Source organism: Strix uralensis, chromosome 2 (genome assembly GCF_047716275.1).
Source record: "Strix uralensis isolate ZFMK-TIS-50842 chromosome 2, bStrUra1, whole genome shotgun sequence".
Lineage (NCBI taxonomy): Eukaryota > Metazoa > Chordata > Aves > Strigiformes > Strigidae > Strix > Strix uralensis.
The window spans coordinates 52,032,047-52,056,204 of NC_133973.1; the positions used below are offsets into that span (position 1 = coordinate 52,032,047).

The 24,158-nt window shown below is 44.2% G+C and overlaps 1 protein-coding gene across 3 annotated transcripts in view; it reads right to left on the minus strand.

Annotated features, from left to right (window-relative positions):
* NHS (NHS actin remodeling regulator) overlaps positions 1-24,158 on the minus strand; it is a 269,188-nt gene that overhangs the window by 14,566 nt on the left and 230,464 nt on the right. For all 3 annotated transcript variants that reach the window (XM_074858707.1, XM_074858708.1, XM_074858709.1), the window contains exons 2-3: positions 10,382-10,534; positions 7,837-7,970 (exon numbers count right to left, since the gene is read on the minus strand). In XM_074858707.1, coding sequence (XP_074714808.1) covers positions 7,837-7,970; positions 10,382-10,534 — 287 coding nt within the window. The remainder of the gene's footprint in view (positions 1-7,836; positions 7,971-10,381; positions 10,535-24,158) is intronic.

The following is a 24,158-nucleotide window of genomic DNA, read 5'->3' on the forward strand; positions in this document are numbered from 1 at the left end:
CCTCCTGCTTTGTCCTGGTTCCATTTCAAGGCCAGGTTGGACGGGGCTTTGAGCAACCTGATCTACTCGAAGGTGTCCCTGCCCATGGCAGGGGAGTTGGAACCACATGATCTTTATGGTGCCTTCCAACCCAAACCACTCTATGATTCTATGACTAAAACCACAGGAAGCCTCCAAATGAGCAGCCCATAAGCTTTACAGGAGAGCAGAGGGGGTGAATCAAAAGAGGACTGCTCCCAGTTAATATTTCCAGCAGGATAGTTTCTACCCAGTTCAGTTCTTCCAAGCTGAGTAAAGTCCTTATCACAGGAGAAACACCTTGAACAAAGTCCGTGGAGATACTGAATACATCAGCCAGTTCAATCTACTCTTCAGATACCCAAGGATGATTTCATCCTTGGTCCTCCGGCTGAGTTTTCAGTCACCTGCTCTGACCAGACTGACGGCAGTTAATGGGATCAAGATTTGAACTGAAATTCAACTTCCCCATGGAAGGTGTTGGAGGATTTCTGGGGAGGGTCTAGACAGGGCGACACAAATGTTGCTGAGGTGACAAGAGTTCAGGATATGAAAATCTTTGTAATGTCCCACAAAGGCCTATGATGGTCCTAGTCAGTGCACAAGGAGAAGAAGACGGGAAGGACCTTCCACCCTGAGTTCCAAGCACAGCTACATGCACAAGTCACTCAGGGGCAAAGCTCCCTGGGATAATCAGCAGGACCTCGATTTTGGCCTCAAGCAAGGTCTGGCTACCCATCTGTCTGCCCTGTCAGTGCAGGGGTCTCCTACCTTCCCCGCATGCCACTCTGACTGATGCCTCCAAGAAAACACCTCTCTGGTTACACATACCCACAGCCATGATTTGATGTGCCGAAGTCTCAGGTCCCTGTTTAAGCACAGCAGGACAAACTTTCTAGGTAGGTTCCTTCCATGGAGAGGGAGGACAAAAATTGAGGTGACTGGTAACATTTCAGCTCCTGCTGTCACAGCAGCGCTCCTGAGAAGGCTGGTGCCACTGCTACCTCACCAAGGGGTCCTGAGATCACCTACTGCCTGTTCCCATGTGGTGCCCGCTGCTGGGCAGCCGAGGCATACTGGGATATAGCAGCAGCCTCAACATTTTGACACCTCCATGCTGCGGGAGAGAGAGAGCTGCCACTCTTCAGATGTTCTCATTCACTCAGAAGACCAGAATGTCACTAAATGTTCTGAGTAAACACATAACTAAGCAAGAAATTATTATTATATACCCAAGGCTGTTCTGGTCTGATGGGCAAATCTGCAGTTAGGCAGTTTTCAGAGTGAATTTCTTTTGTGTGGGTGTGCTTGGCAAACAGCAACGGTGATAATCAATCTGTTAAATACAAAGCAAGAATACTTTAAATAGTTATTTAATGGGCTAAGATTGCTTTGAAACCAAACTGGTGCGTAATTGCTCGAATAGGGATTTATTCTGCACTCACTGACAAATGTGAGCAGCTTTATTTTCTGAGCTATTCCATCAACTTCAGTTGCAGGGGTGTCATTGTGCTTGTGAAACTGCTTTGCAGTGAAAATATTGGTTGCATATACATGTGATCTGATTTCTCAGTGCTCTTCGATATGAAAGTCCTTTGTTTCTGTGCACCAGTGAAAAAGTCTGATGTCCAAGTCTGAACTAGCCAACAAGGCTTCCCCTATAGAGAAAGAGGCACTGCTGCAGGGCAATTCAGCTCACCTTCCTTCAGCGCCTAACTTGGGCTGAGATGAAGCACCCCTGAATACTCTCCCCATTGATTTTAGGAAGAGCCTAGCGTTACTTGCAGGTACCTAAGTCAGGACACAGGATTCATCCTTTTAGCAAATTAAAATCTTAAACACCATCAGTGCAGTGACAAAGAAGCAATTTAGCAGTTGAGAAACTTGCCAATCTGGCAACTTATGGGCCTGCCCCATTTATTGTCCTAGAGCTGGGATCCAGAGAAGGAAATGAATGGGCTGATAACAGGACAAAAATGCCACTTCAGCCCCTCTTCTGTTTTCCATCCCCCAAAGCTTTGAGATGCCTCTGTTGTTCAGGATCTTCAAGATATAAGGGAAGACTAGTGCAAGAAGCATCTTGTGCATTAAATCATGTGCCTAGCCTGCCTTACCTATAGTGATAGCATTACAGGAGATACTGGGATTTCGAAGCTAGTGCACAAGGCATATTGAACACAGTGCAATGGTGAGGGGTAAAATATAATCCCAAGAATAAAGTACTAATTTTTCTTCAGGTAATTAAAGATGTCCTGAGAATGCTAAAGCCTCATCAAGAGCATTTATCCTCAACAGGCTTGTCAAATTTAGGCATGGCTGAGTTGCTTCCTTTCCCCTTAGCTGTGTTTGACCACGTAGGCAAGGTGTTACCTCACAGGAAATCTCAGTGGCTGAGTCACAACCCCCAGCAGCACAGGGCCAGTGCTGGCAGTGACAGTGCAGCCTTGGTGAGGGCAGGAGATGGCTAGCAGCACAGTGCTATTCTCTAGAGGATTATTTTTGACTCTTGCCACCTAAAAGTTCCAGGCTAACAAAAAGCATAAGAGATCACCATTATTTCTGATTTCAAGAAAATTTCCTTCCCAGGACGACTTTATGAATAAAGTGGGTGATATTTGCCTGAGCACAGCATCAGTATATAGCTTCAGCATCTGCAAGCTTCATATATGGTCCATTTCCAGCAGTGAACAGAACATACATACAACATACTTTCACCCTATGTGAGCCCAGAAGTAATATGTACTTATTAACAGTACATCCTGACTTCTTGTTTGAAAGCAATCATGCATGTACTGGAAAGGTAACATATAGAATAAGTGTGAGCTGGTGTTTAATGCCATGTTCACGTGAGTTGAGTACTGACTCCTTCCGTGGCCCTGGGTGAAATCTCCCCGTCTCCCTTTCTCTGCCTGTAAAATGGAGAGCTTGCTGCTTCATTAAGTCACAGGAGTTAAAGAAAATCATATTGATTTACATGTTGGAAAAATTAAGGTCTGGTAAAAGGAGGAGAAATACTAATAAAAGGTTAGCAGCTTTCCAGTGTTTTCAGAGCACAGTTGACTACTTAATTAGAAATTAAAATTCGTACCTATACAGCAGCTTTCTTACACAGTCAACTGATGCTGAAGAGAAAATAATGTGAATATTTCTGACTGTGCTATTTCTGCTGCAAAACAGAATCTTGCTCACCTGCCTGCTCCCAATATTTTTACTTTCACATGTTTCATTCTCCTCAAGTTTTTGTTTTATCTGCTTGTGGGTGTTTTCTTTTCTTTTGGAGCATCACAAATGCGATCTGTTAAAGTACTGACAATCCTTTAACGATTAATGTACTGCTTCAATGTTTTGACATGGTAAAGACAGAAATAAGATGTGTTTTCTGACAGAAGTCATACCACACATGGCATTCCAGCAGGCGAAGGTACAAAATAATCATTCCATGATACAGGGTAGTAGGTATTAGGCTCATTGCACAAATAGTGCTATACAAGTTCACTTCAACAAATAATGCCAGGTAGGTTTTATTTCTAACAGCTACAGGCAGGATTTGCACACAGAAGGTGCATACCCCAACTCGTGCCTGGCCCTTAAATCAGTTATTTTTTACTGAAGCTTTGTACACCTTCAGCACAAAACTGTGTCAAAGTTAGTACATTCAGTTGTGCTTTCCTTTGCTATACAAAACATCCTAAAGCAGACCACAGCGAATATTTTTGAAATGGTGGGGAGATGGAATAAAATTACCTGATGCATTATTTTCTCTTCACTTTTGCTCTAGTTGAGGTCTCAGGGAGACGCAAAGCCTGGCTGGAAAACATGCTCTTGCTTCTTGTCCCTTAGATTTCTGCTCACATAATTATGAACAAACTGACACTGAACTTTGTGCAATTGTGAGTGTAAATTTCCAAATATTCAGTTCCTTGCTTCATCACCCTTGTTTTATTATAACAGCTATGCCATGAGGGGTTTGAGAATGTGTGGTCCCATGATATTCTGAACTTGAACACTGAGATTTTGGAGCCTGACCAGATGACTTGGGGAAACCAGAGAAAATAAAAATTCACAGAAAATTAAAGGAAGACTGACATGCAGTTGGAATGACACAGCATCTTCACACTCAGTGACTGGCCTCAGCAGTGCTACAGGGAGGGTTGTCATGGGAACACGTGTAAGGAAGATTTCCCTCATTTTCACAAGTCCATAACTTCCTTGTACTCTCCTCAGATTATTTTTGTTTTGTTTTGTTTCTTCATTGGCAAAAATGCCTGACTGAATGGTACTTATAAATGTGTTTGGTAGTATAGTTCTGTGTAGAGAGAGACTAAGTATGTTAGAGTTTTTCAGCTTTAAAAATGAATGACTGGGATGGATAGGAAAGTAAAATCATGTCTGCAAAACCAGGAGGGGCATGGAGAAAGGGAATGAGGAAGCAAAGCTTACTGTTTCTCACAGTCTAAGAACTAGAAGGGATGAGATGAAATTATGAGGTATCAGGTTTGAAACAAACGAAAGATACATTTTCACATAGATTGCTAAAGTAATTGTCACAGGGTGCTGCTGAGGCCAAAGGTGTAAATTTGCTAAAAAAATGTATTAAACAAGTCTCAAAATCAATGCAGACAGGTTTCTTGGTGGCTGCTATTCTGTGTTTGATCTCTGGCTCAGGAGCTCTGTAACCAGTTTCTGTATGAAACTGGAAGGATAAATTATGGGACAATAAACAGCATAAACCATGTCCTGTTCTTACACTCTTTCCTGAAGGATCCCTTTCTGGCCTCCGGGCTAAGTGGACCTTTCATCAGACAAATCAGGGCAGTTCCTGTAACAAGAGTAGACTACAAAGCTAACTCCAAACTTGTCTTGCCTCAGACACAAAAGTTCCTATGTTATTTCTAGTTCTCTACTTCTTCTCCGTGACAAAATGATCTTGCTATAGAACAGTCCAAATGTCCCTCCAGACCATTTACACTGGCATTAGTTGCTTTGGACTTGAATGCATTTGGTCTTTCTGGAATTCGTGGGACTTTGGCATCTTCCTCCCTGTAAAGATATTCGTGCTTAAAAGTGAATCTTCACCTGTTGTGGTTTTCTCTAGCTTGACTACAGAATATGCAAGATCTTTGTAAAAGCTCATAGCCACCTAATTGGTAGCAATGAAAAAAGCAGCCAAAAGGTACAAATGTGGAAGCCTAAGTTGGTCTCAGACATAGGTGACCTATTTTTCAGTAGCTTTCAGTAGTGATAATTCTCACAGGTCTCACGGTGGTAATTCGAACATTTCTCAAAATCAAGCCACTTCTTTCAGTACCTAAATGCGTGCATTTAACTTAGATGGTCAGTTTGGAAAAGTCAGATCCTGTAACTTTAAAAAATTTCCCAGCTCTTCGTTGAACCCTTTCCTAATTTAAAAATAACAATCCCTTTCCTAATTCATAAGAAACACAGAAAGGGGCTTTTATTGTTGCGTAGTATTGCTTTTACCAGCACCTTTCCAATGCATCAGAGAAGTGGAATACACAATAGACTGCTATGCCACGAATAAAAATTCTTGTGGGATTTAACATCTTTAGTTCACTGATTAATAGATGATACAATCGACTGGAATCAGATACCAAACATTACCAACAGTCCCTGAAGCAGATACTCATTTGCAGATGTCAAAAAGCTTATGCCAAAAAGGGTGAGCTAGCCAATAACAGCACTCTCAACTTTCTCTTGTAATGGTATCATTAAGTCATGAAGGCTGGCACAATATCAATTAGCTATTCATTGTTGCAGTGTCTTGTAAAAATCTCTGATTAACCTTCCGCCAGACTGAGCATTCATGTGCAGCATCATCTTGCCTTATTCTCTCTAATTTTTAGAGTCGCCCCATGAACAAGGAGTTCTCTCAGAAATGGGTCAAGGGACTTTGAAGTGCTCTGGCCTTGGCACATTTGCAATTACCAAAGCAGAACATTGCCAGATGCCTTGAAATCGATAGGACGACAACCGCCAAGCAGCTCTTGTTTGCTCCTCCTTAGGGGAACACTGAGCCTAGTCAGCTTCCAAAAAAAGGCCCAATATGGGTGGGCACAAAGCTTAATATTTTCCCCCTTGGAAAGAAAAAGGTGGACTTGCTGATAAAGCCAAGACATCTGCATTCAACATGACTTAATTTTGCCAACTAATACAGGGCTCAGAGGGTTGCTCACCATTTATTTTGTGTTCCACAGATGGAAGTAATGTCTAAAATACACTGGTTGTTTTCCAAACAGAGCAAAGATTCAGGCCTTTTGACACTGAGTATGCAATTTCAAAAGACATGCCTTGTTCCCCATCTGATACTAACTAAGAGAGCTTTATGTTCAATATACTGCCCAAACTATTATCTGTAACTAGTTCTGATCCATAACGTGAGGTCACCTGTCCTTTACCTTTCAATGACCCCACAACAGCACTAGATTTGATGATTACTTATGAAGAAGAAACAGGTAAGTCTGTTTCTCCTTTCTGTCTTCCAACTCTTTCCTGTGCTGTTCTTTAACATCAGGATATCTTCTTTCAGTTGAATCATAAGACCTGCAAATTTAACCAGTTCAAAGCCTGCAGTGATGGTGATGCTTTCCTCAAGAGTATCCAGATAAGCAGCCAAAAACCCAGAATAGTTAAGATAATCAAAACCTTGTCATGCATTTCATGCTTTCAAATGTGAAACAAAATTCTTCCTATGGACTGGCTAGCTGACGTTTTGGTCCCTGTGGATGTGTGCTGTACACTGTGACTTATTTACCATTATAGTATTTCCATACGGTTAATATAATGGATTAGGATGAATGTACTTGGATTTTTAAGCAGAGTAAGTGATGATTTAATCACCACACACTTATAATGTGCTCATGGGTGTAGCATCTTTGTAGATGCCAATGTCCCTGCACCTGCAGATGCAGGACAGATCTATCCCTACGCAGAGGGCTGGCATTAGACATATACATGAATTAAAAGTTAAATCCAGGTCTGACCTGTGGAGTTTAAACTGGCTCTTAGCATAGGGCAGAATGTAGCTACTATGGCACTTTCATGGGTCAAACACCCTGAGCCACAGAAGTACTGAAGTCTTGCTGAACCAGTCGGAATTATGGACCTGATCAGTGTTAAACTTGTGGATCTGGTGCATTTCCTTTAATGATGATAAATACCATATTGTCAACACTACTTTGATTTCAAATTAATGCAGTAGTGGCAAGTCAGCACAGACATACAGGACCAGACCTTCAGCTGGAGTTCCTGCTTGGTTGGCTGCAAGGACGTGTGTGAGACATGAAGCATCTGAAAAAAGCTGAATGGAGGTGGACACGGCAGAACAGGACCATTGCCCATACATACGTGGAAACTGTAGTTCCTTGTAGCTGGAGAAGTGCTATTGAGCCTACTAGCACACACGCGAGCCTCAAGCCAGCACTCAAAGCCCTTGAGTTCTTGGCTCCTGGCAATGCTAATGCCAGGGCTGAAATTACAGCACTTTCTGAAATTACAGGAGGGTCCTGGAAGTGCTACCTGAAGCAGGAGCAGAGAATGCGAAGGACTGTGGAGGAGTGTGTGAACGAGTGCACATGTGTGCTGGCCAAGGGTGAAAAATAAGAGGTTTCTCAATGGAAACACCCACCCTAGGGCTGGCTGCTTAAAGCTGTGACCTAAGTTACGCTGCTGACAGTCTTTAAGGTCAGCTGTGTTGTACCTGCACAGGCTTGGGTGAGGGCACTTGTGAAACACTGTCACACTTAGGCCCCACAATGCTAATAATGTGTTCATGCGTGATAGCTTTAGTGAAAGACTTACTGGTAGAAACTGCCGGTCCTTTATCGCTTGCCTCTTTTGACTGCAGATTGCAGGGAAGGGAGGAAAGGGGGGAGCCACCACAGCGATGGGGCCTTGGACTTTTTGCTCTCTGTTATCACCTCGGCTTCGATGTTCTGTTTTGGATAAGAAAGAAGACACAAGTCTTTCAGAGCATTAAAAACATATAAATATCTTTATTAACAGCACAACAGAGACACGAACAGGACATAGACTCCAAAGATGAAGGTCCTTCTCTTCCCCACTGACCGATATCTATGATCCCTGTTGCAACTGAAGGGGACGAGCACTTAACTGGACATCCAAGCCCCCACAAGAGCCATGCTCATACAACCCAGTGCATGCACTGAAGCTGAATTCTCCCCAGATGGGATTTATACCCTTTATCCCAAGTGACAAAGGAGCTCCTTTCTAGCTCCTCTCTAGGCACTTGGGCCCTAAGGCCTGATTCCCAATGGGAACCTGCAGCTCCTGTTGCCTTGAAACATCGAGATGCAGTAACGCCTGCACTCTACCCATATAAAATATACCCCTCTGATGGAAAAGAAGAAAACACAGCCCCGGGTAGGATTTCCTTCCCTGGCTGCACAACGGTGCTACATCCTGAGCACTGGCTTGACATTGGAAAGTTGTTGCAGCAGCAGCTCTGTGTCCCGGTATGGAAGAGATCATACTGGAAAGGTCAAGATCTCTCCACTGCAGGCCCAGAGGACTCTTTCTTCACCATGGGCTCACAAGCCATTCAGTCCTCTTTCAGTGTCAGTCCCAAGTCTCTGAAACCTTTGAAGTGAATGAGAGAATGCTTATGGACTTCCCCTCTCTAATTTTAGGTGACAGTCAGATAATTATTGTTTGCATGGACTGCTGCTGGAAGGGGATGATAGATTCACCTGATGCACGTAGTTATGGTCCAGCCAACAATGTTTGCTGCTAGCATAGGTGTTTTCCGATCTACTGTTTAGTTTTAATTACTCCTGATTAAACAGATAAAAGAGATAATGAAATTCTGATAGAAGAAATAGTTGAGACACAATAAACATGTTTAGGGTGAATTTCAGATTATAATTCTACTCCAGTATATGCAGTTATTTGGAAAATAAAATAAAGCAGCACATGACAAGCTGCCTGCTGAACCTGCACAGCTGCTGTTAAACGTGGAGGATGGGAAGCTGCCAAAACTGAGATTTATAACTTTAAAATGCTGAGGCATTTTCTGACAGCTGCCTTCCCGTGCTGCTGTCAGGACTTCTCCTGCCCACAAGATGGCAGGCAGAGATCAGCCTGGTCCCGGGACAACTGCAAAGCAGAGCTGCTAAGAGCAGAAAAGCCAACTTCTGCTCTACTCCAACAGTACTGTGATTGCAATTCGGCTGTATGGCTCTTCGGAGTCCTATGAAGACATACTGCACCCACAGTGTGCTCCTGAGCCAAAATCTACAGAGAGGGTCAAATGTGGTAATTAATTGGAATGCTTTATCCAGCTAACAGATGCTCTGCTGATCCGAGTAATCGATTATTATTACAATCTGATAACAATAATAAATGAGCAAGGCAATGATCGCTTCCAACACAGGAGGCTGCTGCTGAACACTTTAAGGGTGACCTGTATGGACCTTCTCCTTCCTTATAGCACATAAGAAAGACAGGTTTGCTTGCCTACTTCTACTTGCGTCCTGATAAGAATTTTCGCTTGGTTAGGTTCCCAGTGAAAAATGACCTTTCCCTACCTCTTGCCTTCCTTGTAGTGTGCTGTTGTAGGACCATCCAGACGTTTGCACCTAGTAAATTCCCTTTATGGCAGAGATCCAGGAGCCTGGTGATGACCTTGATTGCTCCCTCTTCCTCCCTGTATCGCATGATTTGGTTTTGAGGCTACAGGTCTCCCGTTTGTTAGGTGATGTTAGGAGATGTTCCCTGGCCTGTGAAGGGGACACCTGCCCAACCTTTCCAAGCTGTCCAGGGTATCACCTAGCTTTCAGCTGCCACCCTTGAGGTCTGGAGGTCTCCTCCAGTATCATGCTTGGAAAGCCCGTGCAGATATCTGAGTGGGGACTCTGTAACACCTCTGGGCTCCACTTTCAGCCCTTGTGAAGTTAAATCTTATCTATTCTGGAGCTGAGGCATTGTTTAACATCTGTTAAACAATGAGGGGGGAGGAGGGAGACAAGACAGCCTTGTTGAAACAATGCCTCCATCCTTTTTGTGCCAGTGCACAGATTTGCTCACATAGTTCAGACATATCCACTTTAATAGAAAAACATATAAACAAAGAATGTAAAATGGAAAAGTAGAAAGTCCTTTTCAGCTCTATTGTAGTAATCATAAATAAGCTGAAGAGGGCACAAGCCTTTTCTACTGCTAGAATTCCATCTTCAGCTTTATTTCTTAGCCTGAGTACCTCAGTCCCAGTGGAGACCACTGCCCACAGCCCTGTGTCTGTGCCTGAGCACCCTGCTGCTGCCTGGAGGGGACTGTGGAGAGGGGTCATGTCCATGGACACAGAGCCAGAGTGTATGCGAGCACCTACCTCTGCGCAAGGCTCGCAGGTGCTGCTTCGCGTGGTGGTGCAGCTCCTCTACACAAGGTGGTCTGGTGGAGGGGAGGAAGATGTTTCTTTGCTGATGCCAAGGTGCTCGGTAATAGACACTCAGTTTGCTCTCTGCATCCAGGTTGGAGACAGCTGTAGGATAAAACCAGAGTGCAAGGTAAGACTGCTAGCCTTTCTTACACCAACTGAGCTGAAAAGCAAAGGCTCTTTCTTGGAACGGCAGTGCCACGAATGCGCACTGGGAATGTTACAGCACCTCTCCTCTCACCAGATAACAGACATCATTATCTTCTCTATGTTTCCATACCATGTTATACCACTTAGCATTTAGACAATGCCCTTTTGCCAGATCGCAAACGGCTCTATGGAGGCAAGTAGGTGCAATGATACTATATCGATGTTAAATATATGGACTAAAGGGATAATAATTTTATAGATAGCAAAATGAAAATGCAAAGAAGCTATGCAACCTTCCCACAGTGACATTTTGAGCAAGGGCAGAGGGAGGAATGGGTCTTCCATTTACCCATTCTCCTGCCAATATACACTTTCACTACATCATGTTACACACGACTAATTTCTGACACAGGTTGCTAGATTGTTGCCTTCCAGCATGTAACGACTGAGATTAACTGCCCACCCTGCTGAGTGACTTTAACTGTCATCCATCAAAAGAGGTTCCCTTAATAGACAGGGATTTCTGAGGGACAGGAACCCTTCAATTCCTCTACAGAGAAATCCCAGAAGTCTGCCTCTGAAAGTTACACGAACCAAGTCCACTAAAGGTTTGAAATAATTTCTCAGGAGTGCTGAGACTGAGGGGAGATGCGCCCAACCTCAGTGTATGCAGTAGCTAGCTTTCCAAGGGCAAAGCAGGAGGGGAGGACCATGGGGGATGTCAGCGCTCTGCCCCAGCTGGCTGCATGGAGCAGGTTTGTCCCACATGTGCTCAGCAGCCCATGTAACACAACAGGGCACCTGGCACATCCTCAGCTATAGCCCTGGGCTTGCTCCTTCTTCTACAGGCATTGATACAAACAATCTCTCCAGTCATCTCCTCTCCTAACACCAAGGAGCTGCTGCAGCTGTTTTGCTTACAGGACAATGCAGGGCGATGCAGGCGGGGTCCCTCATGCATGGAAGGAAGGGTGGTAGAGGTACCTCCTGGGGTTCCCTTCCCAGTGAGGAGCTGAACAGCCAGCGTGCCTCGGGTTGGCCCCCCCAACAGGCCACACATTCCTCTCCTTCGCCCTCATCTCTCTCAACCAGCAAAAACCCAGAGGAGCTACAACGAGCAGAGCAGACAGCTTCAATCTCAACACAGTCCAACACAATGCTGATGGCCAGAGCCCTCTTCCATGGAGAATACTACCAGGGATTTCTAACTCTGTGTCAGCAACCCAGCCTCTGTGCCAGCCCTCTTCTCCGGCCTTCATCCTGCCCACCCTTTCATTGCTTCTACCATTCCAGGCAAGCGCAGCCCCCAGCCCTCACCACTTCCCCAAGAGAAGAAGGGACATGCCGCTATTGTGGGACCCTACTGAGGGGGAGGCCAAGCCAGAGAAAAGGGGTTGGTGGCAGGATGTACACAGCAGTATGTGGTCTCCAGCCAAGGAACTAGCACATTTCGGGGCTCCTTTCTGTGCTTTTGCACTCTCTGACCTGCAGGAGCCGTTGCCCTTTTAAGAGGGGGAGTCAGTGCAACATGTTAAAGAGAGCTGCTCTCTGGTGGATGTGCTTTGATTTTTCTGATTTTGGTGCTTTCTTTAATGCAAAACAACATTCACTTGGGCTGAAGGCATACCAGTGCTTTGTATAGAGAAAGGAAATGGGAAAGTACAGCAGGAGAAGAAGAACGAGGGCACAGACACAAGGGGAGAAACCCAGGAACCACACTGCCGTGTGTGGGATGCTGACAGACTTTGATAAGAAAAAAAAAGTTCACAAAACTTTGCGGGTGTTATGATGGAAGTGGTGGTATAATATGGTGATAGACCTGCTGAAGTTCAGGTTATTCAAGCTTCAGCACCACTGAAGAGACCCCGAACTCTGTCCAGCAGGTAGCCGTGCTTTGCTTCTCAGTGGATTTTTGCAAGTTTACAGTATGTTTGCAGTGCTGCTCTACACAGCTGGCCATGGTGTCAGTACCAGGAATGGCACCAGGATGAGAAAAAAATTATTGATGGGGGGGGAGGGGGGGGGGGGTTTACAATGAATGATGGCAACCTGTAGGTGTTTGTTCATCATGAGGATTTACTAATTAAATTATCAACACTGTAATAACGTTGCCAAATCGCAAGCAGAGGTTTTGATGGCTTGTCTGTCTGTCACCACGGTATCTCACTAGAATGAGCTGATTTTATACTTCCTTTACCCCTTGAGGGTAAGGAAGCACTCTGTCTATTTTACAAACAAGGTACCAAGACACAAAGCAACTTGCCCCGATCCTGTTCTGAGCCACACTGCCTCCTTGGGAAGCTCATCTCAGGACCCAATTTTTAATGATAGTAATTATACCCCACCCATTCTTTGTATCGCTGAAGATATGTGATATTCATGATCACAAACTGCACCCTGGATGGTAATGAAATAGCAGGCACAAGCAGTTCCTTCCTACTCCCAGAAAAAAATCTGTCTAGACTGAAGCTCTAGTAGTTGTCTGTGATGGAGCTCAGTAAGCAAGTGGAAGGTTTTCTCTACTTATGAAATGTTCAGACATTTCATTAGAATAGATTTCGCTGCAAAATGTAACTTGTAGAAAGCTCTTCTGGCTTTGGCAGCAGTGTTTTACAAATAAGAGGAGTAGGAGTTGAGTTAATATACTTTGAGACTTAAAAATGAAACCAAACTAATACAATTCTGCTATGCACTTGCTGTTGTAGACACACATTGCTGTTCACAGATAAAATAGCACGACCTCTTAGCCATCCAACAAGACTCCCTGAGCCGGCAAACCTGGCAGAGCTGTGCATAGTGCTGTACCAGAAGAAAAATAAAGCATAAATACATTGCTTATCTTCAAATGATAGGGGACTAAGAAGCTTACAGTACCCTGTGCCATGGCCCCAGCCAGCATGCATCCGTATCTTCTCGCCTTTCCCTGCAGAAACTCTGATTCGCCGTGTCAGGGAATATGCCCCACTGACACCATGAAAGCAGAAATATTGCACAATACGCACTGAACTGAACAGTCCTTTAAAATACTCAAAAGCTGGAGTGGATTTCTAGGCAGTCCAGAATAGAAACTAAAAGAGCTGGCAAAAAAGCCACGAGGGAATGAATGTTCTCAGCCTGCAGTGGGGGAGAAGCTCAGAGGGAGGGAGAAGTGCTGGGTAGGGTAGAAGACAATGCTGGCCCAAGGACAAATAAGTATAAACCCACCATAAATACAATTAGGCAGGATGTTTGAAGAATGGCATCCCAACCTCAGAGCAGTAAAGCTCTGGCAAAGCCTCCTGGAAAGGGTAAAGAGAAGGAAAAAACTAACCAGTAAGTGAGAGAGCCTGCACCCTTTCTGAAGGGGGTTACCAGATGTGATTGCCAGCCAAAAGAGGGACCCGCTTCCATTTCATTCCTTGCACATTGTCTTTTGCACGTTGCCTGTGCTCCTGCAATGGCATCTTGCCAGGCCCTTGTTGTTTGGGTATGGGCCCCTGGGAGCTGGGCACCATTGCTGGGAGCTGAAGCCTGAGGATGCAACTGCAGGAGTGGACCATGAGCTTTCAGGACCACTGAATGTCTGATTTTCTGCACAGGGTTTAATCTCTTACTTCCACTAAAAGAAAAAAGCCATCCCTATGGTGGGGTAATTCAGCAGTCGAAGACCACCGGGCTGAGATCTGGAAGACCTGTGCAGCCAAAGCTTCGCCATATGCTTCTGCTAACAGCCTGGGTTAAATATTAACACTCCCTATGCTTCCGTTCTGTAAAACGGGGTAAGGTATCTCAGCCAGCACTTCCTTTCACTTCGTGTTTTACACTGCAGGCTGTTTTTACAATGCCAAGCCTGTGCGTGGCTGTAGCCCCTCAGCATCATCATAATACGCATAATAAATAAAGAAATACAGAAACTGTAAAGCCACAGTCTTTAAATTATTAACAGCTGGACACCACAGTGCATGAGAAAAAAAGCCTGTATAGATATAGGAAATGCTCCATTTCAGGCATCAGATATAGATTGTTAATATATTTTTAGTGTGCGCTTTGATCAATTTAAAATATACAAGTGAATCATATAAACTATCATGTTCATTTCATTCCCGAGTTAAAGTAATTGGTTTTTTTGTGTTGTGGGATGACAAAACGACAAGAGACCATTTAAATGGATTCTCCATTACATTCTGTGGATCCATTAATGTTGGCTGGTTTCCTGACAACCAATGTCAAACAGACATACGCTAATGGCTATTCTCATGAGAAGATTTTTGAAGGTTTCCAAATAGCTGTTTTATTGAAGTTGATCATATTTATCATTTATAGACCTTTCTCATCTTTGCATCCTCTCATTCACACTCCCTTCCTCCTTTAGCAAAGCAGAAAAAGGATCCTGCCATAGAAGAGCTGGATGTGGATGCTTGAAGGTTGTGTGGCTTTAGTGCACTCAGGCGTGGTTGTTCTAATAATAACACCACAAAGGCCAAGCAAGAAAGATTTCTGCTCTATTTATTTGATAGATCCAGGGGTTTCCCTCCCCCCAACTCCGTCTGCTTCTCTAGATGCTTACTTCCCACCTTCCCAGCTCCTTCTGTTTCTCAGCTTTGTCTTATTTCTTTCTGCATTATAGTTAGATAATTTCCTATGTTTCCTGGTTCAAAGAGAAGACATGATTTGGTATAAGGTGTCAAAAAGTGTGCAGCCTGGAGGGGATTTGAGCATTGAGCGAGGAAGGTGCCTACATGCTAAGGGACAGAGCCCAGAGCTGTCACCCTGTGAACTCCTGCACAAGCAAAGCCGAACCGGCAGCTGCTGAATCCTTATTAAAGTGTCTGGATTCCAATAGACAAAAAGCACAATTAAAAAGGATCAGACCAGTGAATAACCCTATTCCAGAGCCCAATTACTCTTATGAGAGGCTCTAATGACCCCAAGCCCTTTGCAGGAGGCAGAAGAGCTGGGGGCTGCGCACCCACTGAAACTCCACTGCTTCTCTGCACCGTGCCACAGGGGTGCAGGATGCTCTCGAAGGCTGCCGTGGCCAGCAGCACTTGCCAGGCTCTGCTTGGGAAGCCCTTCTTCTCCAGCGTTAAGGTGCTTGACCTGTCATTTTAGCAAATGTCATTTTTTGTAGCCATTTCAGGTAAAAATGGTGAGTTTTTTCTTGTGTGATTCAATGTCATAAGCAAACTGTATGTTCACTCAGCTTTGCAATAAATAGGCCTATGCCAGCAGCAGCAGCAGAGTTCAATCTAATCAAACCCTTCCACACCTACTACCCAGGTCAGCAGTGAGTTACTGACCGCTAAGTTTGTGTGCAAAACATCTCAAGAAAATTAATTCTGAGGAAAATCAGATTATCTCAAAGACTAGGCAGTCTGGCAACACATCCAACTTCATCATGCATTTTAGTGCATAAATGTTTCATTGAGGCAAGTGCTGAGTCTGATGTGAATTTTATTTATAGCCCTGAATGTCTCAAACGTATGCCTTCCCCAAGTACTCATGTCTCTACTGTAACACCCAGGGGGTTTAAGCCTACAAGGCAGGTAAAAATCTACAGTCGCTTCTGTGCTGTACACGTCCCACATTTTGTGCAATGCATCAGCAAGCTCAGTACTTTCAAAGCATCTCCCTCTGTGGTTGCTGCTTCACAGTGATGGCATGTTGGGTGCTGGGGCTCACCCAGCAGGGACACAGGAGCCTGAAGCTCCTTGGAGGTGGGACAATCACTCTGCTTTCTACAGCTGTGCTTGCTCCCAGCTGTGCATGCACCCAGATATTTCCCCCAGTCTTGACCTATTTGTCAATGGCAAAGCCCACCAACTGGAACTGCAAATAGCTGTTTGGATCAGCTACCTTCCTGTCTCATCTTTATTAAGGATTGAAAAATGTCCATGCAAAGGGAGTGTGTTGGTGGGGCTGCTGTTCCTTGGAAATAAGGCTACTGGCTCTTAGGCATTTCACAGTCACTCTGCTGAACAAAGGCAACCTCACCACAACTTTAGTGACTATACCGCCAAACATGAGGATACACACAACTTTCTTCACACCTCTAGATAAAAAATGTCAAGTGATTGGAGCCAGAAACTCAGACATACCCTGATTTCCCTGGGAACCTGGTTCATCCTGGCAGGGGCAGGATGACATTCTCTTTCCCCACCAAGGGGAAGCGATAATTTCTGTCCACATCAGTGCCTGACAGTGATGGCTTTCTCTTCTGAAGCCCTTTTGCAGGGGGACCGGGGCGCACATCAGATAATGGGAATGGGACAGATGCTCCGGCCCCTCAGTGCCGCAGGGGCTGCTGAGGACCCTGCCTGTGCTTCCCTGTCACTCCTCTGTCCTCTCTTCCGGGCAGGCTGATGTGCGGTCCAGCTACCCCAAGAGATGCAAGAGCTGAGGCAGGTCCTACCTATGCCTTGACAGTTTTCTAAGCACTCTTCTCACATAAGGCAAGAGATGCTCAACTCTCAGTGAAATAGAAAACTGCATGCCAAACCCCCTGTCTCCTTTTCCTTGCTGTTCCTGTGCATCTTTGGGATTTGTTCAGGATCTGGATGGGATTCCCCTATCCTTTGTCACATCTTTTGTCCCTGTTTTCCTGGTGCACTCTGATATTCATGAGGGAACTATTCAGTGTGGACATTTCCCTTTCAGTCCTCACAGTGCCCACTGTTGCAGGGCCACGGGTGACTGATGCCACATTTTGGGTGGTCTGCTCCTTGGTTACTTCCCTCTGGGAGCCCATGCTGGAAAATGTGGTTTGTAATGGCTCTGTGCATCATTATATCTCATTATTGCTATAATCAGGGCAGAAACCCAAATGATTTCTTGAGGAATTTTTTGCCCTGTGGAACCTGAGTCCAGGATGGATATGAAGAGCAAACTCCAGCAGCACAGGCCTTGAGACGTGGCTTGGATGACCAGTCTGGACCTGAAGCCTGGATCACCACATCTGCCCTGCCACTGGCACTCGCGCGTGAAAATCAAAGCCAGCGCGACTGCGTCTACATGGGCTGCAGCTGCCCTCTGGACAAACAAGGGAGACATGACAAAACAAGTTAAGTCTTTAGCTATGTGTGGGCAACAATATAAGCACAATTATTAATCTGTTCTGAGCTCATGGATGGACAATTTAGCAAATTCTTCAAACTCAAGCAAAAGGGCAGAAACCTCACCGGCAGCAGAAACTGTTGAGAAAGACCATGGTATTTTATGCTCTTTGTATTGTTTTATTTCTTGCCAATACAGTGAAACTTCTCATGTTTCAACCACGGTTTCTTAGCTCATCCCTTTGACATTTTTATGCCTCCCATTATGCCACACATGCAAATAACAGCTCTTCAGGAGAAAAACAGACAAGTGGACAAAACCCCATCCATATTTGGCATTCAGTTATCTGGAAAGCATATGATTTGGATGTCATTTCCATGTGCAGATCCTTGAATTTTGCATTTACCTGGTATTCAGTTGACTGGCACAACAACAGATAATTCATGAGGGCTGGGAAGTGTGTGGTTCTTATACATGTAAGAAGATTAGGCTGTTAAGCAATATGCACTTATGTGAAGAGTACCACATGCTAATCCCATTCTTGGCTTTGCTGCTTTCAATCACTGCTGGTGGTGTTTGAACATATTCTTAACTGCTTTTCCTAACTCTGTCAAATAAGTTATGGCGGCCAGAATGGGACTTGGTATTTCAAAGTATTTCAAAACTGTCACTGCAGGATAGACAATAACCTCTCAGAAATACAGTTTTTTATACATTCAAGCCTTCATTCCTGTGAAGTTTCTCTAGACAGTGATTTCTTCCTCTCCTTTTATTCCTGTTCTCCGATCTACGTTTTACATGGTTAGGAGAGAAATAGCTTTGTGCTCGCAGCTATGAAATAGCTGCAAATGTAGTCACAGACAGCAGTTTTCTGTTGGAGGGTTTCATTAATGGAGTTGCCCTTCTCACCCATAAGAAGTGAATGCCATTTTTATTTTAGGTTCACATGTCTACATATTATACATATCCATGAATATGTGCAATTGTGCGTACACCTCCACCCCATCACACCCAACTCTGCAGCAAAGAAATTCCCGCGGTGCACATCTCTTCTAATGCATGGTGACAGAAAGCATTGGAGGGAGTGCAACATACTTATCTATTAATAAACATCTGAAATGTTCAATAATGTATGTGCAGCCATGGTGTTTCTATGGTCCTTGTTCAGTCAGAGATAGCAGGAAGCCCATCAGGGAAAGCAGGTTAGTAAGCAAAAAAGAAAACCACCAATAAGGTCGAGCTTTATTCCCAGGGCAGCTGAAAACATATGACTAGACAAAAGTTTTCCCAGTTGTGTATGTGCATGCATAAAATTAAACATTTAATCCAATTTTACAACTTCAGAGACCACAACCCAGCTGGGGAGTGACTCATGCCCTAGCTAAGTGAGTGGAAGCGATACAAAAGGCAGCATCGGTGTTGCCTGCAGGGCAATGGTAAAGAAGGCAGAAAACACGTGAGTCCTGCCTGGCAAGCTTAAAGTTGCCATTAGAACAGCTATTCTGCATGATGAGTCCATATTCATCTCAGTTTGCTACCATGCTCTGTGGGAAAACAAAAAGCTAATTAGACAAGAAGATAGTGAAGGCATGAACAGTGTTAAAGAAAAACCCCAAACCCCAAAACTAACTAGTTTAAGATTACTGGACCCTAATGGTAAGGATGGCCTGTTATAGTAGGGATGATATGACATCACACATCTTCACACATATATGTGTGTTTGTGTACATACACACTCTCCAGAGCATGTAACTGAAATCAATGTCTCAAGAGAGCCCTTTCAATCCTACATGCTTAATTAGTTGAAAGCACTTCTTTCAATCTGACGCACTTCCAGTGCTTGTCAACACATATTTCTTCCCATGTTGACCCTTCACATTGCTCCCACTCTCGATACGCAGCAAGATAAGTCTTTTATCTCCAGCAGTGTAGTGTGTGGTCTCTATAAAACACTTTGTAAGCATGCTTTTAAACATCCTTTGCAATTCTCCCTCACTGCTCTGCTATTTTTCTCATGTACTGACTCAGCCCAAATCACTACTAAGCTTGCCCGAGTTGCTCCAACAGGTCACCATAACGCTCTCCCTTTTATCACACAGAAATGTGCAGTTCACTGTGATGTTGCTCTCAGATCAGTCACCCTGATTTCACATGCCAGCACTCAAGAGCAAAGCTTTACAAAATTCATTTACTATTCTACCTGCCTTGGTTAATGCTTACCTTCAGGATCTTGTGAAAAAAACACCCTCACATTCCCCAGCCTATAGACCATTTTGGGATAGGTCAAACAGTGTTGTGGCAGTGGTTTTAATGTATCTTGCCTATTCTCCTACTCAAAGCATTAAATTCCCCCACATATTTCTATCTGGTCATTTATACCTAGAGTGGTCATTTTCCAGTAATAGCCTTTTGAGTCTATGCTGAGGATCCTCTTCTCAAAAAGAACACAGGCTCATACATTGGCGCACCTATTTCCACATCAGCATCCCCAATACAAACAACCTCTCCACATTTGTGAACACACAGACAATCTGTAAAACACTGGGAGCCTTGAAAAAGCACACTGGAAGATGACACTCGACACAGAATGTGCTGTGTTTGCCATATTGGAAGATAAGATTCAGATGACTTATTCCAAGTACAGCAAACATATTTCTGTTTTCCTTGAAATCTTCATAAATTACAACCTTCCATCAAAGCTCTAAGAGTTAGTCTCCATCAATCTCCATGCCTTCCCTGTTCAGCTCTCAGAAGTGGCATTTAGCATCAATTACACCAGTGGTGCTGTGATACACAGATCTGTCTCTTGGACAGCAGATGGAGGGCACCAACTTATTTTACTCAGGGCATCAGAAGGCCATCAGCGGGTAACAGTGTTTTGTTTACTACTGACCTGCCCTTCATTCAAGATGATAACCTGCAAGAAAAAATGCCCTATACCCCCACTGCTTAATCTTGTTAGTCCCTGATGTGGCTCCCCACGGGTAATGACCAAGTCATTGTTTTGGAAGGGCAACACACATGCTATAGTGGAAAACCATTATGAAATGTGAACAGCAAAACCAAACCAAAGACACAGGTTACATTTTGTATCTACTATAAAGCTATTGAGGATGTTTTTCTGTGAATGTCTTTCCTCACTGGCACTAGTTTGACCCTCTTGCCTTCAGCAAACTGCATGGGGAAGCCAGTATCTGAGGTCAGAAGCTGCTCCCAAGCAAAAAACAAGACTGAAGAGTTTACATAGAAAATGAACAAGCAGGGCCCCTCTTCCCTTCCACTGGCACCGCACGTAGGCTGAGAAATCAAACCTCCAAAGTCAGGAACAACAAGCCATGTGTTAAGAGTAGAGATGGTGGCTCATATTTCACACTTCTTCCTCCCCATCAGTCTTTTTTAGCGTGCTTGGCTAGATGCCCTGAACACCACTTAACTGCAAGTTGAGGTAAGTAGCAACAGTTTCTTCCAATTATATTTAGTAAATACTACACTACTATTGCTACACGTGTTCCTTCAAATTACTCATAGGCATCCAGGTGAAGATAGAACGTCAATCATCTCAAAGGGACCAAAGGCAACTCTTTTTTCTTACCCTGGGGAAATATTCTTGCTGCTCCTGCAGCTCCATCAGTCCTTTCCGGCAGAGGGACTGAGAGACCTGGCTCTGTCTCAGGTTTCTAATTGCTCTTGAGGTCATGCCTGCCCCGGGAAGCTTCCTCCCCATAATGGTAAGGCAGTGTGTTTCTTGGGGCAGGCAACAAAACTCACATGCATGACTCGTGAGATTACTCCCAAGCCACTCTGATGGTGGCCCAAGGTTGGCTGGGCACAGGGGTGCAGTTAAAGATACAACCAGTTCACTGTGCAGCTCCTCTGGGTCCTTTTGGTAAAATTCTTCCCCAAACTCAGTGAATACCCAAGTCCTCCATCACCAGCCCTCTCAGATGTTTGTTTTGGCCCCAGCCTCCCAAGTGGTTTACTTGAAGCCCAGTTTCAGACAACTGGCTGTGACCTGGGCTTGCAGAGCACCCAGCCCACAAAGTGGCTCTGGGCCAGGAGGAGGGTCCTATTTCAACAATATCTTTCTCCAGTACCACTTCTGACAAGACACTTGTGTGAAACATTAGAGCAAACAGGGCTATAAGGGTTCAGAAAGCCATTCTGAGAAGCCAACTGGGAAGAAGTAACATGGCTAGCTGACTTGCTGAGTTTCACTTGTTGAAACAATACTGAATGCAGACCTTATTGTTTTGTAAGGAGGAGAGCTGCCTGAAAATATACATTTCCATCCCCTCCCCTTCTATACTTTCTCAAGGGAGTTGATTTTAATGAAGAAACCTGCTTAGGGATGGATTTTTGTTAGCTTTGCAAGTCCACTCCACCCCGCCCGGCACTGCCAAGGGCATGTCCCAGCACCACTCCTTGCTGGGGCTCCATCTTCTACCCACGTATTGCAGCCTCTTCCCTCCAGGCTTTTTGGGCTCAAAATTAGCCCTTAATCCATAAAGTACAGACGTGTTATGATATATGGATTGGACTGTATTACTTACAGTACTTTCCATACAGATGTATACAAAGCTACTGAGATATACTGGATTACTTTTTAGAGGGAACTCATCCAGATAGCATTTGGAAACTTTGTCAGTGATATTGTATACCTAGACTGCAGGATGAATAACTTATGTCAAGATAAGTTATTTTCCCACTGTTATTATTATTTGAATAACATGTTCTCCGCTTGCTCACCTTAGGCATTAATATTTTTTCTGCAGAGTTGCACTGGTTTTTTTCTACTGTATTTCAGGTCCTTGTTTACCTAAAATGGTCCACAAACCTCAAATGGTAAATGCTAGTTTGCAAATTTAACCAAGCATTGTTAGCTGTATTCCCTTGCACATCCCTGCAGAGGATGCAAACCTATTACCATGCCTGCTAGGGAGCCCCTACAGCTCATGCGAACCCACTAACCCCCACTTTGAATTGAGACATCACGGCCAGTGGCAACTAGCATAGAAAAGGCAGTGTGAAAACGTTTAAGCTGAAATAAATTTTAAAACATTTACTTCTTGTAAAGCATCATAAGATGTTAATAAAGATCATAACATAGACTGTCCTTTATTGTTATGGCTATATGGCTTTATGAGCCAAAACCATATCCTATTGTTTGTACTCACATTTATATTATTAAGCCACATATTTATGCAGAAAACCTAATTGAGTTCTGATGGGATTTCTGAAAAGCCACAACTGCTGAAGAGCTACAGGGTTTGTCAGATGCTGCATGGGTGTGGACCACTCTGGAGAGAGCTGCCATCCAGAACATAAGAGCAAACAGAAAATTCTTGCAAATTTGTAACTCATCTGTCTTTGTGCGCAGGTTGAACTGAGTACAAGGTAGTTTTCAACATGTTGGCTTTAGCACAGCAAATACACAGAGTGGCAAACAATTGCTCACTTACTGTACATATAAAATTATTACCTTTTAAGTGTGGGCAGATGTTTTATCGTGACCCTGTACCGAGTACTGCACATGAAGAAGAAAACCAGAAGGTGTGGTGAAATGGCTATGTTTTGCTGCATCCAGTCAAAACCAGTGCAGAAATGTCAGGTGTCAACACCTACTGGTAACTACCAGAAATACCACCACGGAATGACACTGGCTGCAACACTGGACAGGAAGCCTTCAAACTCTCAATTATAAGCAGTGATGAAAATGAGATAAAAATAAAACTGCAGGAAATAAGCTGCAGGGAAAAAATCCACAGGAAAAGAAATTAAACCAGGAAATACTTTCAGGAAAGGAAAAAGGGGAGGGAAGAGGGAGAGAGGGGAGAAGGCCAGCATCATTAAAATTATCATGCAGAAAGTGTAAGTAAAAAGTGGGGCTGTTGAGTAGCAAACAGTGTTTGACCTTAATGTATCACATATCAACTGGAATGGTGAATCAGTGAGAGAGCACTCCTGGGACGCTCAGATTTGTTCACGAGGGGCAAAGTTGACAACATTTCCAAGCATAAAGAAGGAGACAATGGAAAGTAATCACAAAAGTAACTTTCCCCAGGGGAGATTTGTCTCCCCGGAGAATTTCTGTAGCTAACAGATAGGCTCCACACTGATTTTGAGTGCAAATAAGCCTCAGAGAGCTCTGAATAGTCCTCTAGGAGAGCCTGTCCCCTCCTGTTCACTGTGGAAGGACCATGAGAAGACAGACTGCACTGAGCTGCCATGCCCCAGCACCACCAGGCACCAAGAGGAGAAATGCTGCCTTTACAGGGGAGCGGGATTGTCAGAAACAAACTTGAGTCTGCAAGTTATGGATGAGTTCCTGCATTTACTCGTTGAGTATATTTAATGGCAAAGTAAAAAACCAAACTTCGGTCACAGCCAAGCAAGCTAGCAAGGCATAAGGTGACTCTTAACTCAAAAGGTGAAGCATTGTCTGAGAAACTGAACAAATACATTCATTTTTATGAAGAGGGGTGTAAACACGCTCAGAAGCATGGCACAGTAAGATGGACCAGGTGTCAAATTTTGCTGTCCTTGCTCT